Source organism: Eucyclogobius newberryi, unplaced genomic scaffold, assembly GCF_026437365.1.
Source record: "Eucyclogobius newberryi isolate DKJ021-1_F unplaced genomic scaffold, fEucNew1.0.hap1 SCAF_1, whole genome shotgun sequence".
Lineage (NCBI taxonomy): Eukaryota > Metazoa > Chordata > Actinopteri > Gobiiformes > Gobiidae > Eucyclogobius > Eucyclogobius newberryi.
This window is the reverse complement of record NW_027315723.1, coordinates 24871228-24885644: the sequence shown is the minus strand read 5'-3', so window position 1 is coordinate 24885644 and position 14417 is coordinate 24871228. Positions and strand designations below refer to the sequence as shown.

Sequence of the window (14417 nt, the reverse complement as noted above, 5' to 3'; positions counted from 1 at the left end):
TTTGTACGACTTCTTGCAGAATAATTCCCCGCTGCAGCCCCAATTCTTCCACCTGCAGTCCACAAGAGTGGCGTTTGTAAACTGCGTTGAAAGGGCGCGAGGTCACGGTGTGAAAATGTCGTGTACTTGCAGTGAGAAGTACAGTACGAGGATGCAGTAGTTTGTATTGTGGGAGCGCCGCTGTGTACGTAAGAAGCATCTTGTAAAGTCGTGTGCGGAACAGATCATTTACGGTGACAAACAAACGTGTTCCGGCGCGACGCAGTAAACCGCAATCGTCGCGACCATTCGAACCATAACCATAAAGCGGGTGAAGCAATAGACCCTACAAGTTCGAGTAGAAAAGCACGACAACTTTTCCACTCACGGAAGCGCCTACCGTATTTTTCGGACTATAAGTCGCACCAGCCAAAAAATGCATAGTAAGGCCGCAGTTATTTATTACTTGGTTTACGGATTTTTAAATGAAATATATTGCACAGGCGGACGAAATATAAATATAATTTCAATTTCAAAAGATGTTTTCTTCCGGGTTTGCCCAAAACGCACCACGGGAGGAGGGGGGTGAGACACGGCGCGCAGGTGAGTGTAACTGTAGATTTAGCATGCTTTAGACAGACAGAACTGACGCTTAAGTGTGCACCCTCCCCCACCCACCCAGTCATGGCGAAGAAAATGTGGTAAACAGGTTTAAAATGTGTATTTGTGATATAAAGGCGGCCAGCAGCAATGCTTTCCAAAATAAAGGACTCCCGCAGGAGTTTGGCGAGAAATTGCTTCACGCGCTCTTATCTTTTGACTTAATACCGCTTTTTAACTTTAATTTAATGCTATTTTGCATTTTCGGCGGTACTTTGTAAAAAAAAAAAAAGTATAATAAATTTATTTTATTTATATTGTAGAAATCAATCATCTAAGTGCGGCGGATCCGTAAACCAAGTAATAATATAACTAAGGCCTAAAGAAGAAAAAAACATATATAAGTAGCACTGGAGTATGAAATGCGGTTCCAAGTGTGAAAATAACAAATAATATCACATATAAGTTGCTCCGGAGTATAAGTATATAAGTATAAATGTAAGTATAAGTCGCACCCCGGCTAAAACTATGAAAAACGACTTATAGTCCGGAAAATACGGTATTTGTCTGCTTTCAACGCATTTAAAAGTTATTGGTAATTGGTACTTATTAGTTTACTGCATTCGCTGACAATTACTTCAATGATTTATTAGTTAAAATAAAAGCATGTCGACAAACTGTGCAAAATGTAATTAATCCTTAGGTGAAAACTGAAGAAGACGTGTAGGCGAGTCCCATTTAATAAAAGACTCTTAATCTAATTTAATCTTCTGTTTTCATTTGAGTTGCACACGCTTTGATACTTCCCCAACAGAAGCACTCCTTCTTTCTGATTGACTTCATTCATCTTTTCTCCCAAACCATACGTATTACAGTAAATAATTCAGCTCAAATCGAGGTGAGCGAGCGGTATCGCAATGCAAATGTACTTATTGATCACTCGCACAGTAAACGGTGACAGGTTTGACCAATGAAGCGGCCAAGTGAGTCCTGTTGCTCAAAAATATTGGACTGAAATGACCAATGCACTGCAGACTGTTTTTGACATCACCATCCCGCTCAAGTTTAGAACTACGGTATGTACTTGGGCCTCAGAACTCCTGCCATGGACACAATTAATGGATACTTTTGGCAGGAAAAAAGGCCATAACAAAGAAATGGATGACACAAACTGCACCAACGATCGAGGGCTGGACTGATGTGGTTAAAGACATCAGACAAATGGAAAAAAATGACATTTGGACTTAATTTGACTTTTATTTTCATTTAAATGTGCCGTGATTTTGCTTGTTTGTATTTTTAGTTCATCAGTCGACTTGTGTTATTATTATTTTTTTACACTCTGAGGTAGTTTTCTTTTGTGTTGAGCTCTGTTCTATGATTATTTCATACAAATGTGAAAAAATCTATTAAAAAAATGAAGCTACGTGAAGCTAAGTGAACATGAATTGTTTTAATGCTCTCATTTATTTTTATGCTGTATATTTTGCGTCATCCCGGCCTACATCAACTAAATGAACAATGAAATAGCTTGTTAAAAGTTATTAACATGACAAATCTCTTTCAAAAAGCACTCAAAAGCAAACGTTTTCAACAGAGATGTCATCGTTACATCCCGAGGTGAACATTGACTCATTAGCTCGGCGGTTCAGGCACGTAAAACGCAATCGAACGCAAAGGTTTGACCATATTCAGCTGAAATCTGCCCGTCGCAGGTGTCCAAAAGTTGCCAACGCGAGGAACACAGCCCTCGTTCTTTTGCTGGAGAAATGCCCGACGCTGCACGATCTGCCAAACCTCTTCTATATATGGCTCTGTTCTCAACCGGCTGTGCTCTGGGCAAAAAAAACGAGGTGATATCATCTTAAAGCTGATCACCGTGTCCGAGCAGATGGCTTATTACACCTGTGTTTCAACCTCGCCACGCTTTCTTTGGGAGGAAACCTCTCTTTTGAAGCCTAAAATGAATGCATGATCCCTGAAACACTTCTTTGTGGTGACTTCAGGAAAGACGACGGATTAACTGACAATTTACAGAGACAGTTTTGTGGCTTTAATGTGTTTTTTTGTTGTTTTCTCCCCCAGTTGGTTACCCCAGGTTTGTTTTGTTTTATGCTCCCACTTCGATCCAGTCTCCACCTCGTCGCCCTCTTGCATTCCTCCCACACAATCGAGCGTACTGTATGTGTTTCTGCATGTTTTGTGCACTCGGCTCGCAGATAAGAGCTGTCAAGGAGAGTTTCATGCACAAGAGAGAATCTGATTTATTTCACTTTGTCAGGGCTGCAGTGAGAAACATATTTAAAAAGGAAATGCAACTGCAGTGATGGAAGAAGTACTCACATGTGTTACAGAAGTAAAAGCAAAACGCAAAGAAATTACACCGGTAAAAGTGAAAGTATCACATATAAAATCTACTTCAACAAGTGTATTGAAGTACCAGTGGAATAATGTACTTTTAGGGTGAAAAGTAATAGTATTTCACACAGTCAGAGACCAATGAATGCGTAAAATATAGTCGATAAAGAATTGTGCTGAATTTTGGTCAAACGAAGGGACTGAATCAATAACTTAATGTGTCTATAATTTGCATTGATATATTATTTGTGGATTTCACCATGTTTTTTTTTTCAAGTAGACTCAAAACTTCAAGAAACATACTTTACTTTTCAGTCCAGTTCAAGAATGTAGTGCAGTAGAAAGTACTTATATCTGCTCTCAAATGTAGCAGTAAAGGTAAAAAGTTTTACTTTTGTACTTTGTCACTTTCCCACTGGTCAACTGTCCGTGTGTGTTTATCTTCTTGTATCTCAGCCTTTCATTTAAGGCGGATAAACAAAAGCATTTGCTCTGGTCTGTGGAAAACAAAAAATGCAGAACACATGCAAAGGTGAAAACAAACACAGTATTCAAATCCAGCAGCCAAATTCATTTAAACAAATGAAGCCTGTAAGTCCGGACACCTGTGAGAGCTCGGACAGCATTAAAGAAGGGAATCTGAGCGTTTAATATTCACAGTCAGAGATTATAGATGTGTCTAATACTAATCACAATACACTAAACACTAAACCTGACATAGAAATACTGTGTGTTTATGTTCAAATGAGCTTTAAGTGCCTCTGACGACTTATTAAACTGAAATACAGATAAATATTTTTTGCATTTTGCATTTCTAAGAACGTTATCACAGAATAGCACATTTTTTGGGTTTATAATTTCACTTCCTGTTTGTAATTGATGATCTCAATTATTAATTAATTAATGAATTATTTATTTATTTTTTACAAATAAAAATTTACGAGAGCGACTTTATTTTGTTGAATTAATAATTAGAGAGTCAAAAAAGTTGTTTCTTTGAGTAAATTATGTATAAACTTTGACTGGAATGAGTATCCTAGTGTGATGTCACTTCCTGTCATTTTCTTTAAAAAAAAAACTTTGAACATTTTCTTTACGAATACCAACTAAATTGGTGTAAAACTATGATTTATATGTACAACAGGTATATTAACACCAAATAAAGTCCAAATTAGAAACTCGTAAAAACCTGGTTTTCTGTTAAACAATAGGCAATGTTTTTATTAAACAGTCCTGAAATGTGAATGAAATATGTTTTGTGAGCATTGTTCAGTGGAGTGGCAATAGATTATATAAAAGCTGCACTTTTGTAGAGTTAAAAGTAAAACACGTGTAATAGAAGTAAAACCATTTTTTTTTTTAATGCAAATTGCTACATATAAAGTGTGTAAGTATGTCACAATATAACATTTGTTATTACAATTATTGTGAGAAGAAACATCACTATTTTTCGATTAGTCACTTTTATTGGTACTTTGACCAAAAACAACTGTGGATTCATTAATTTTCTTTCTATCTTTATGAAATCAAACTTTTTAAATGAAAAATGAACTATATCGTCACATAAAAAGCCAGATAGAAAAGTACTTTACATCTAGTTTTCCTTATTTGGAGTACAGATTGAAGTGAACTCGCACTCATTGCCGCTGGCGACAATTCTCACGATTAATATGTTTTTTGTTCTTATTGTGACAGAATAATCTCGACCTCCTTAGCAGCATGTTGGGAGGTAAACAGTTTGCAAGCCCCAGAAGGGAAAAGCCCAGGAAACTGCCAATGCGTTACATAATTGCCGTTTCCACAGCTTTCTTCCAACATTTGAACTCGTTTGGAACAATCACAACAATAACTTCACATTAATTCCGTGCAAAAACCAACAAGTGTGTCTCTCTTCTTCCACACATAGAACGGTGTAAGGAAAAGCACTTAAAAGCAGAACTGAGACGGCCGCGTCGTGACCTTATTGCCACAAACGAACGCTGCGTCCCTCCACGACGCACTGCAGCCTCCGCACAGCGTCCCCCAAACCTCTGAGCGTCGGTCACTTTTCTTCTTAGCATAAAAACACGTTCCCTGTCCGCACCCCCGCATACGCGGCCGCCGCACACTCAGGTCGGGGCACAGAGTCGGCTTTGTTGTGGAGAATGTCATCCACAGCTCCGGGAGGCCAGTTTGACACAGCAGCAACAGCAGAAACAGGCAACGGGCGACTCAGAATGCAACGACAAACGGGATCGCTTCCTTGTCTGGCGCAGACAATTTATAAATCGGAATTTCCTTCGGGCAATCGCCTACTCTGCATGTCTATATTGGCCTACTATGTGCATAAAAAAGAGCTTATGAGTGATAACTTTGCGGCTATTTTGACTCCAACCCTTCAAAATATCGTGTGTTTTTGGATCCATGGTTAGAAGAGGGAGGTCCAGATTATTCAGGTCACAATGTAACAGTAAGAATCGAAAGAAGTATAATTGTGTACATTTTAGAAGCAACATTAAGTATTTTTCATTCAATCTTTGGCCGACAAAATGCATCTAAATGTGAAGAACTTTGTTTATGTGGCTGTTTTTGTCTTTCAGAAAGTTGGATTTCGTAAAGTTGCTCACAAACTTCAGGAATAGTAACGTGTTTAGACAATGAGAATAAGAGAAAATTAAAGATTTCACAGTTTGGTAAAATTCTGGTGTTTTTTTCCTTACAATAATCGTAACGCTAAACTTTGATATCCTGACATCCCTAATCATGGTTGAAAAACAGTTCAAGCTCATTCAATCAACAAATCAATGGGACAATTTGATGACTGACTCTAAGCTACACCAGAGTTTCCACTAAAAGAAAAACACGCCTAAGAACATGACTAAGACCTTCAATTAACCGGCGAACCAGGAACTACTGTACGTCTATGACTAAGCAGCTAAAGCTTCAGACAACAAAGATGCAAAACAAAAGAGCAGTGTTTCTTCCAGGAGAACGCGAGCACTCAAGAATGATTTCAGTCGTCTATAAATAAATGTAAAGTACTAAAAATGACAGAAACGTGTAATCTTCCAAACAAGAGTATAAAGTGATATTTCTGCATATTTGTGGTTCAGTTTATTGTACATTTACATTCTGTGCAACACTTGAACCTCAACTCACACATTGACAGGCTGGTTGTAGCACATTCCAGATGCATTGCAAATATCACCTGAATATTGATATCGAAAAATCTATAGATATACCCAAGAGATATATTTTTTTGTCAATATTGCCCATGTCTACTTTGAAGTACAATTTACATCCATGAATATTGTTGTAGGATGATTATTTTGGGACGTCCATTTATATAAACTAGAACATATAATGCCAATAATATAATGTATAATGAACTAGTAAAGACTTAATAAAATCACCATTGCACAAGTGAAGTGCGAGTAGTGCGAGACAAAGGGAACTCGAACCAAAAAAGATTGGGAACCACTGCCATGAAGGACTGAGAATCACCAGAGAGAAACTATATTTTGATACATATCCGAGCCGTATTTACGTAAAAACGTGAATCTCGCCGCGTGGTATTGTACTCACGGCTTTCTGCTGAGAACTGAGCGTCGTCGGGTTGAGCAGCTGGTCCCCTCGCTCCGTGTCGCTGGAGATGTCCTCCTCAGACTCTTCCCACGATGAGGAAAACCCGGCCGAGGACGTGGAGGATGAGGACAGCTTCCTGAGGGAGCGCGTGGAGAAGTTGTGCCCGGGAACGGGGCTGGAGCCTGGGCTGGGGGTGCAGGACATTGGCTGGTCGGAGCCGAGGCCTTCTGGAGGCTGGAGCGGGCTCTCGTGGTCCGTGATGATCACCGCGGGGATCGGAGGCAGGACGGTAAATGAGTGGTTGTGCTCCGACGTGTCTGTTAAAGAGCTTCCGCCGCTTTCCACCGCCTCCATTTGCGTTTCGTTTTGAGGCCTTTCCGTTCCGTCTATTTCTGTCCGTTCTCTTTTAGCTTGAAGTTCATGATCCTCTATGTGTCGCTCTGCGTTCTCCCCGTCCGACAATACACGCGCGCTCTGCGAAGCTGTGTCCGTGCTGCGTCCATTTTGGTTCTCGGCCGGCGACTTTACGGAACCGTCCTGCCTCGTCCTCTCGCCTTCCTCCTCCTCTGGTTCCCTTCCGTTGGGCACCACGCAGGGAACCATGCTCTCCTGCGGGTGCGTCATTGGGCATCGGGGTGCAGAGTGCTCGGGTTGGCCGAGAGGGAGGGGGGCGTGGCCAGTCGATCGCCGCGGAGACCGAGGACTGCGCTGGAGTTCGCTGTTGACCTGGGCACGGATCCCGGAGATGTGGGCCTCGAAAATGCCGACTTTTCCTCTGACCTAGAAAGGCAACAAAGGATGAGAGTCAGTTTGTGCTCCGCAGGTGTTCCCTTTAATGTCCATTTAAGCAACAGAATATGAACACGTTTGTCTATTTTGGGGCGGGTTATATAATCAGGTTATTGCACATTATAATATACCCAACCTAAACTATAATTGCATTACATTTGGAATCTTTTGTACAGATAAAAAAACTTAATATCTGTGCAAAAATGTGATACGCATAAGTACATTTTATAAACACAAATGTAGATATCTAAAAGTAATGAAATGATGTCCTTAATTAATGTACTGGTGCCTTGAAAAGCTGAATATGTATGTGAATTAACTTGTATATATTATAAATGTATTGTATTTCCATTTTGATTATTGAAATAAAAGTATATTTTTTTTTAATATATTTTTTTTTAAAGAAAGTGCACAATGTATCCTCTGAATTTTCCACAGTCTGGTTTTTAAATCATCCATCACCATGGAGACAAGCTGGTGACAACATCCAGCCAAGTTACAGGTCAGATCTGTGCAGAGGAGACCCCCCCTCACAGTAAGTATACATGATTTCCCATGGTAGTTCGGAGCAAATGAAACCACTGGTAGTTTAATGTGGTTTCTTTATGTAAATGTAACAATATATATTTTGTGTTGCCAATATTCAAATAATGATAGATGGCTGACATTGTGCGGTGTCTGTAATTTGTTATTCATTTAACGCATAAACGGACACAGCGGCTTTTGTTATTGTGACAACATAATCTGCTTGCTTTCATGTGCGTAAGTAATCAAAACTTCAGCCAAAAATAATACCCACATTTCTACAATAACAAATGTCAAATCAAGTTCAAGCAACACAATAGTTCTGTCAAACTCAATATCATTGGAAGACAGAAGAGAACAGCGCTGCATTTTGTTTAACTTATAAAGCTCTCAAAATTATGATAATAATGAAAGAAATTGATTAAAAATACTCAACATAATATAATTAACAACACAACATAATAATAGTTTAGACCAAAAACTATACTGTAACTATAAAAAACTATAACTATATTACTGCTATCGATCAAAACCACACAAAACTCCTACAAATAGGTACAAATGCATCCTTGACATGCGATAATTGTTCAAATGAGTACCATATTTTCCAGACTATAAGTCGAACCAGCCAAAAAATCCATAATAAAGAAGAAAAAAATATATAAAGTTGCACTGGAGTATGAAATGCGGTTGCAAGTGTGAAAATAACAAATAATATCACATATAAGTCGCTCCGGAGTATAAGTATATAAGTATATAAGTATAATTCTGAAAAAGGGTACCACTTATAGTCCGGAAAATACGGTCTCTAGTTTCAATAAAAGTATATTGTGACCCAGCGCCCAGCACAGTCCCGCACGCGCCCGCCTCACCTCCACGTTCTGCAGCTCACGGTGGATCTGCAGCAGCTGTGCCTGGCGCCTCCGGTCCTCCCTGCTCTCGCTCTCCGCCGGGCGTTCCTCCTGCCCCTCGGCCTCCCAGCGGTCCTCACAGCCGGGCGAGCTCAGGCGACGCACCCTCTGGCCCACATTGACTCCCAGCAGCTCGGGACTGCGCGGCGAGGGGGAGCGAGCGCGGCGGGGCGGGCTGGGGCTCGGGCACAGGGAGGTGGGAGACGGGAACACAAAAGCTGGACCCAGAGTTGGACGAGTTGTCTGGCAGCGAGAACCGGCGGAGGAGAGGGGAAGGGTGAAGCGGGGAGAGATTCAGTCCATGTAAGGTAAGTACTATGAAGCTGAGCGCTGGAATACAGTTCCAGGCGAAGGTTGGGGGCACGGGATTAAAAGCGAATCTTGTCAAACTGAGTAATACTTTCCCCAAACTGAAGCTCAGTGAATCATCCAAACAGGTTTAGGGGAGCACACGGGAACCGCAGATTCATGAGGCATCTAGTTCTTTCTGTTCAACTTTTCCTATTCAATTAAGCTACAACAACAACAACAAATATTAAGACATTGTGTACGTGTGTTGAAGGGGGAAGTCTCTGGTTGTACAGTTGTACAGATGAACTTAAATCGTGTTTCACTCTTTTTCACTTAAAAGATATGTTCGAGACAACATTGTACATCTTTTATTGTACAGTCTCCTCTTGCTTTCTACAAATTATGAATGATTTCACACTTGCTGATGCTGCTCCCGTGGCGACTGCACTTAAGATGCCTCAGCTCATGACCCTGACCTGTAGATCCGAATGCTTCTCATGTGCCTGGATTAACTCTCCCTACACTAGATGAAGCAACTGTAGTCATCTTCAACTCATTCTTAATCTGATCTGACTCAGATATTTATCCTGCTCTGAGCTGAGGGAACCGTTATTAGCCTGTTTTGTTCATCTAATTGTGTTCCATATCTACGTGTCATCTTCTCGAGCTGGTTCCTGTCCATGGTCTCAAGAGGCTATTGTATATTCCGGGTAACTTTATGTTTAAAAAGGGATTCTTGTTTTTTTTTAATGGAATAATGTCTGAATATACCTGTGACATAAATAAACTAATCTAATACTATTTTTTTCATAGGTTTTAAGAGCATTGTTTTGACAGAACGATAAACTTTAAAAATTGCGGTACAATGACATATTCAATACATTCCTCTTTCATTGGTCTGACCTGAGCTTTAACACATTTGTGACCGATCTACACTTCCAGTATCTTTAGATTTAGCTTTCCAACTAAATATGACAAGTATTGTAAATAGTATAACAATGAGCATATCTGCATTACCGTGGGGCTGGTGGGGCTGATGGGGCTGGTGGGGCCGTAGAGGCCTCCCAGCAGCTGGCAGTAGGTGCTTCGGTCGGGAACGGCGAGCACAGGTCGACCCACTGGATTGGTCCTCGCTGTGGAGCCGTTACTGGATGAGGCTGGCTGAGCGTGGAACTGATTACTGCTGCACGAGGAAGAAGAAGAACACATGAAAACAACACATGACAGAAATGTGTTTGGTGCTTTTGAAGAAGCTTGCACACATTCAGCCCAGTACTGTTTCTAAGACCGTTTATGTGATTGCGTTTCATTTGGAAGAAACGTTGAATAAAGATTGAATTGTCAACTAATCTGAATGACAAAGGAAAGATAATTTGACTTGAGTTCTTGGTTGATGACTTGTCAAACTTGAATGAAATGAAATCCCATCTTTCTGGTTGAACAGCTTGTCGGGCTAAACTCATCAAACAGCAGTGCTTCTGGGACTCTGCTCTTTGATCCGTGTGTCTGACCTGTTCATGACTCCGAGGTTCAGGGCAGAGGTTGCCATCCCCGCGGCCAGGCCATGGGCTTCAGGAGCTGGACACACATCGGACAATGTCGCCTGGACCTCGCATTCAGGCCACAGCAGCACCACACTTCAAGGACGTCTGCAACAAAGCAACAACTATTTACTCTATTACTGCTCAATCCAATAGATAGAAATATAAATAAAATGAGATTACAGATTAAAAGACAGGTAAGGACATTCCCACTATTGAAGCTACTTTACTACTTTGCTTACTCATAAACCCAGCTTGATTTGAAGTATACAGAAATTATAATCTTATTTTATTGAACAAAGCATATACCGGTAATAAAATAAAGTACACTGGAACCACAAAGGCAAAAGCTCATTTTAGTAAATTGTAGTAAACTCATTATCATTAAAACTCTTATTTGTATTCTTTATTTAATTTTACTCTGACGTACATTGTTTTACATTTTTATAAATTGCATTGTGTTTTTATTTTTTTTAATTGTGTTTTAAACATTGTAAAGCACTTTGAATTGCAGTTTGTATGAATTGTGCTTTATAAATAAATTTGATTTGATTAGATTATTTTATCACGTTAATGAGCTTGTTTCTTTATTGTGTACCTGAAAATTAACTCATAATTCTGTTTCTTTATCTAAAACGTTGATAGCATAATTAGTACAGTGTTTTAAAAAAATAATAATAATAATAACCTAAATACTAATAAAAGATAATCTTAACATGACTAGTACTATTTTGTGTGCATTTTTAACACATAAGACTGTAACCATCAGTATTGCAATAAGTCTCAAGTATCAAGCCTTTTAACAAGTCTTGAAGTTTGAAATAATGACGATAAACAACAACAACAACAACAATAATAATAATACAGCTTTGTTGGGACTCAAACGACACTTTACAACACAAAAAAACAAAGCTGTAAGAATCAAGCAGATGTAAATGAACATCAGTGTCGAGCCAGCACAACTTTACAAACATTTGTCTGGGATGATTCAGCTACATGTCTGAACCTCCACAAAGCGCCTCAGGACACGTCTTGATTGGAGATAAGTTCAGTCATAAACTACGCGCCGCAGATGGGATTTCCTCGTTGGCCAGTGACGCACTTTGAGAGAAGGACGGACACGATGTGCTGTGCCTCTCGAGTGGTCGGTTAGTCACAAGTCCTGCTTTTCTTTTCACGCTGAATAAAGACATTTGTGAGGCGCTGCTGGGGCCATTGATGATGTGTTAGTAACAGTGAAAGGTCAGGTTAGGCCACACGGAGCGGAAAGACACGCAAAGGACTGGCCACGAGGAGTTCTCGGTACGCAGAGGGGACAAAGTACTCACAAATGTACTCATGGACGCACATTCCAAACTAATATGTAAACCGGTGCTGTGAAGAAATGCAATGTAAGAAAACGTCTGATGAATAGAAAAAGAAAAGAAACTTAATAGATATAATGATGTCATATTTCTGTGATTTTTATTGTTTTGATTGCAAAGGTGATTTAACGTAGTTTCCGGACTATGAGTCGCACCGGAGTATAAGTCGCACAAGCCAAAAAATGCATAATAGAGAAGAAAAAACATATATAAGTCGCACTGGAGTATGAAATGCGGTTGCAAGTGTGAAAATAACAAATAATATCACATTTAAGTCACTTCGGAGTATAAGTATATAAGTATAAATATAAGTATAAGTCGCACCCCGGACAAAACTATGAAAAAAGGTGCGACTTATAGTTAGTCAGGAATGTACGGGTGTTATTATTGTTGCCGTTTTTTGATTATTTTTACCTGGAAAATCCCATATAATTTAAACATTTCTCTGAGATTGAGACAGAAACAAGTCATACAGTCATACATGTGGCATCAATCAGACCTAGTAGTACTTACAATTTAATGTTATTCGTAGAAATAGGTGAAATATATTCCTTAATAATGGATTTCCAGTAAAAGCGTGTTTCATAGCTCACGTGTGGTGGGCGATAAGGTCAAATATGATGATCAAAATTCATGTACGCTTTGCATTTTTCTGTTGCTTTGAATAAGTAAGTATTTATGTGAGTTTTTGTATGTATTAGTATCTGCTTTTCGACACGTTTGACCATGCTAATTCAGCAGACCATTTCATTTATATTACTGCTGTATATGATGGTTCTTTAGCCTTTGCGGAGTGGATCCCGTGCTACAGGATGCACTGAAGGCCATGTGTACGCTCAAGTGCTTAAACATGACCAATATTTGCCACAGATTATTTCAGCAGACGCTCAAACGAGAATCATCCTGTTCGAGGAGGCGATCGACAGTGACTGCAGACAAACACCAGGAGATGAGGCTCTGAAAAGCATGGTGAAAATCCACTTCGCTCTGAAAAATGAGTGGGACTGTGAAAATATTAAAACTACCCACACGATTACACAAGTGGGCAATGGCAACCAGCAAAGAGACAGAGAAAATGGGAAAGGAGCACTTGGAAATATGACCATTATTATCATCACAGTTCAGATAACAATCATTTTTGCTCTTTTAAACCACAAAATAAGCCTAATGCCACGAATGATTACGCAAAATAGCCAAAGCAATACTTATTGTCATTGGCATCAAACTAATAATCATCTTGTATGTATTTTTTTTTTTATCAATAAAGAGAGATCTGCCTCAGGATTGAGCCAAAGTGTACTCTCTAACTCAAAATACTACTTGATAGAATGCCTTTGGATAAGCACTGCAGTGATGGATGGGGAAAAAAAGTTATTTACAGAAAAATGCCAACTATTTGTTATGATTTCTGATTAAAACGCTCTGCCCAGACCTTGACAGTGGTTTAGAGGTTTATTCTGCTGTTGCGCACGTGAATACTGCGTTGGATTGTCAACACAAGGGCATAATAATGACTATAATAATGACATAATAAACTTTGAATACCTTTTCTCCGCCTCCGCGATGTTTCTCCGGGACGTTTCTGCGGGTTTGATCACTTTCTCTTCTCCTCTCTTGTCTGCTACAAACAACAACAACTCCTCCAGAGACAGATTTCACGCGTTTCCTCGCCGATGCTGGTGCGGTTTCTCCCTTTAACGCGCCCGGTGTCGACGCTGCTCCGCGCTCTTCTTCTTCTTCTTCTTCTTCTTCTTCCCGCGACAACGCAAAAAAAAGAAAAGAAAAGACAAAAAGTTTCTTAAAAGAGGATGAAAACAGAGCGCGTGCTTTGCGTGGCCGCGTGAGGAGATGTGGCGCTTGAGGACGGACGCGTTCAAAGGGCGTTACTGACGACGGAGCCTCGCGCCGAAGACTTTTCTCTGGAGGCTCGTGTTGACATGCTGCTCATAGTAGAGGCTCGCGCTGACTGACGGCGCAATCCGGAAGCGCTCCTCTCTCGCTCTATCTCTCTCTATCTCTCTGCCTCTCTCCCCTTGCCTCTCCCTCTCCCCCTTGCTTCTCTCTCTCTCTCTCTCTCTCTCTCTCTGCCCCTCTATCTCTCTCTGCCTCCCTCTCTCTCTCTCTCTCTCTCTCTCTCTCTCCCTCTCCCTCTTTCTCTCTCTCTGCCTTTCTCTCTCTACCTCTCTCTCTGCCTTTCTCTCTCTCTCTGCCTCTCCCTCTCCCCCTTGCTTCTCTCTCTCTCTCTCCCTCTCTCTCTCTCTCTCCCTCTCCCTCTTTCTCTCTCTCTGCCTCTTTCTCTCTCTCTGCCTTTCTCTCTCTACCTCTCTCTCTGCCTTTCTCTCTCTCTCTGCCTCTCCCTCTCCCCCTTGCTTCTCTCTCTCTCTCTCCCTCTCTCTCTCTCTCTCCCTCTCCCTCTTTCTCTCTCTCTGCCTCTTTCTCTCTCTCTGCCTTTCTCTCTCTACCTCTCTCTCTGCCTTTCTCTCTCTCTCTGCCTC

The 14417-nt window shown here is 40.5% G+C and overlaps 1 protein-coding gene across 3 annotated transcripts in view; it reads right to left on the bottom strand.

Moving 5' to 3' along the window:
* Positions 1–13565, bottom strand: part of itpkb (inositol-trisphosphate 3-kinase B) — a 41701-nt gene extending 28136 nt beyond the window's left edge. Inside the window, exons 1-5 of one of the 3 annotated variants that reach the window (XM_072440822.1) lie at positions 13468–13565; positions 10529–10666; positions 10035–10200; positions 8688–8969; positions 6502–7281 (exon numbers count right to left, since the gene is read on the bottom strand). In XM_072440822.1, coding sequence (XP_072296923.1) covers positions 6502–7281; positions 8688–8969; positions 10035–10200; positions 10529–10566 — 1266 coding nt within the window. In that variant the 5' untranslated portion in view covers positions 10567–10666; positions 13468–13565. Of the gene's footprint in view, positions 1–6501; positions 7282–8687; positions 8970–10034; positions 10201–10528; positions 10684–13467 lie in introns of all 3 variants that reach the window. The other 2 variants (XM_072440841.1, XM_072440831.1) reach the window with 2 other exon arrangements.
* Between the last annotated feature and the right edge of the window lie 852 nt (positions 13566–14417).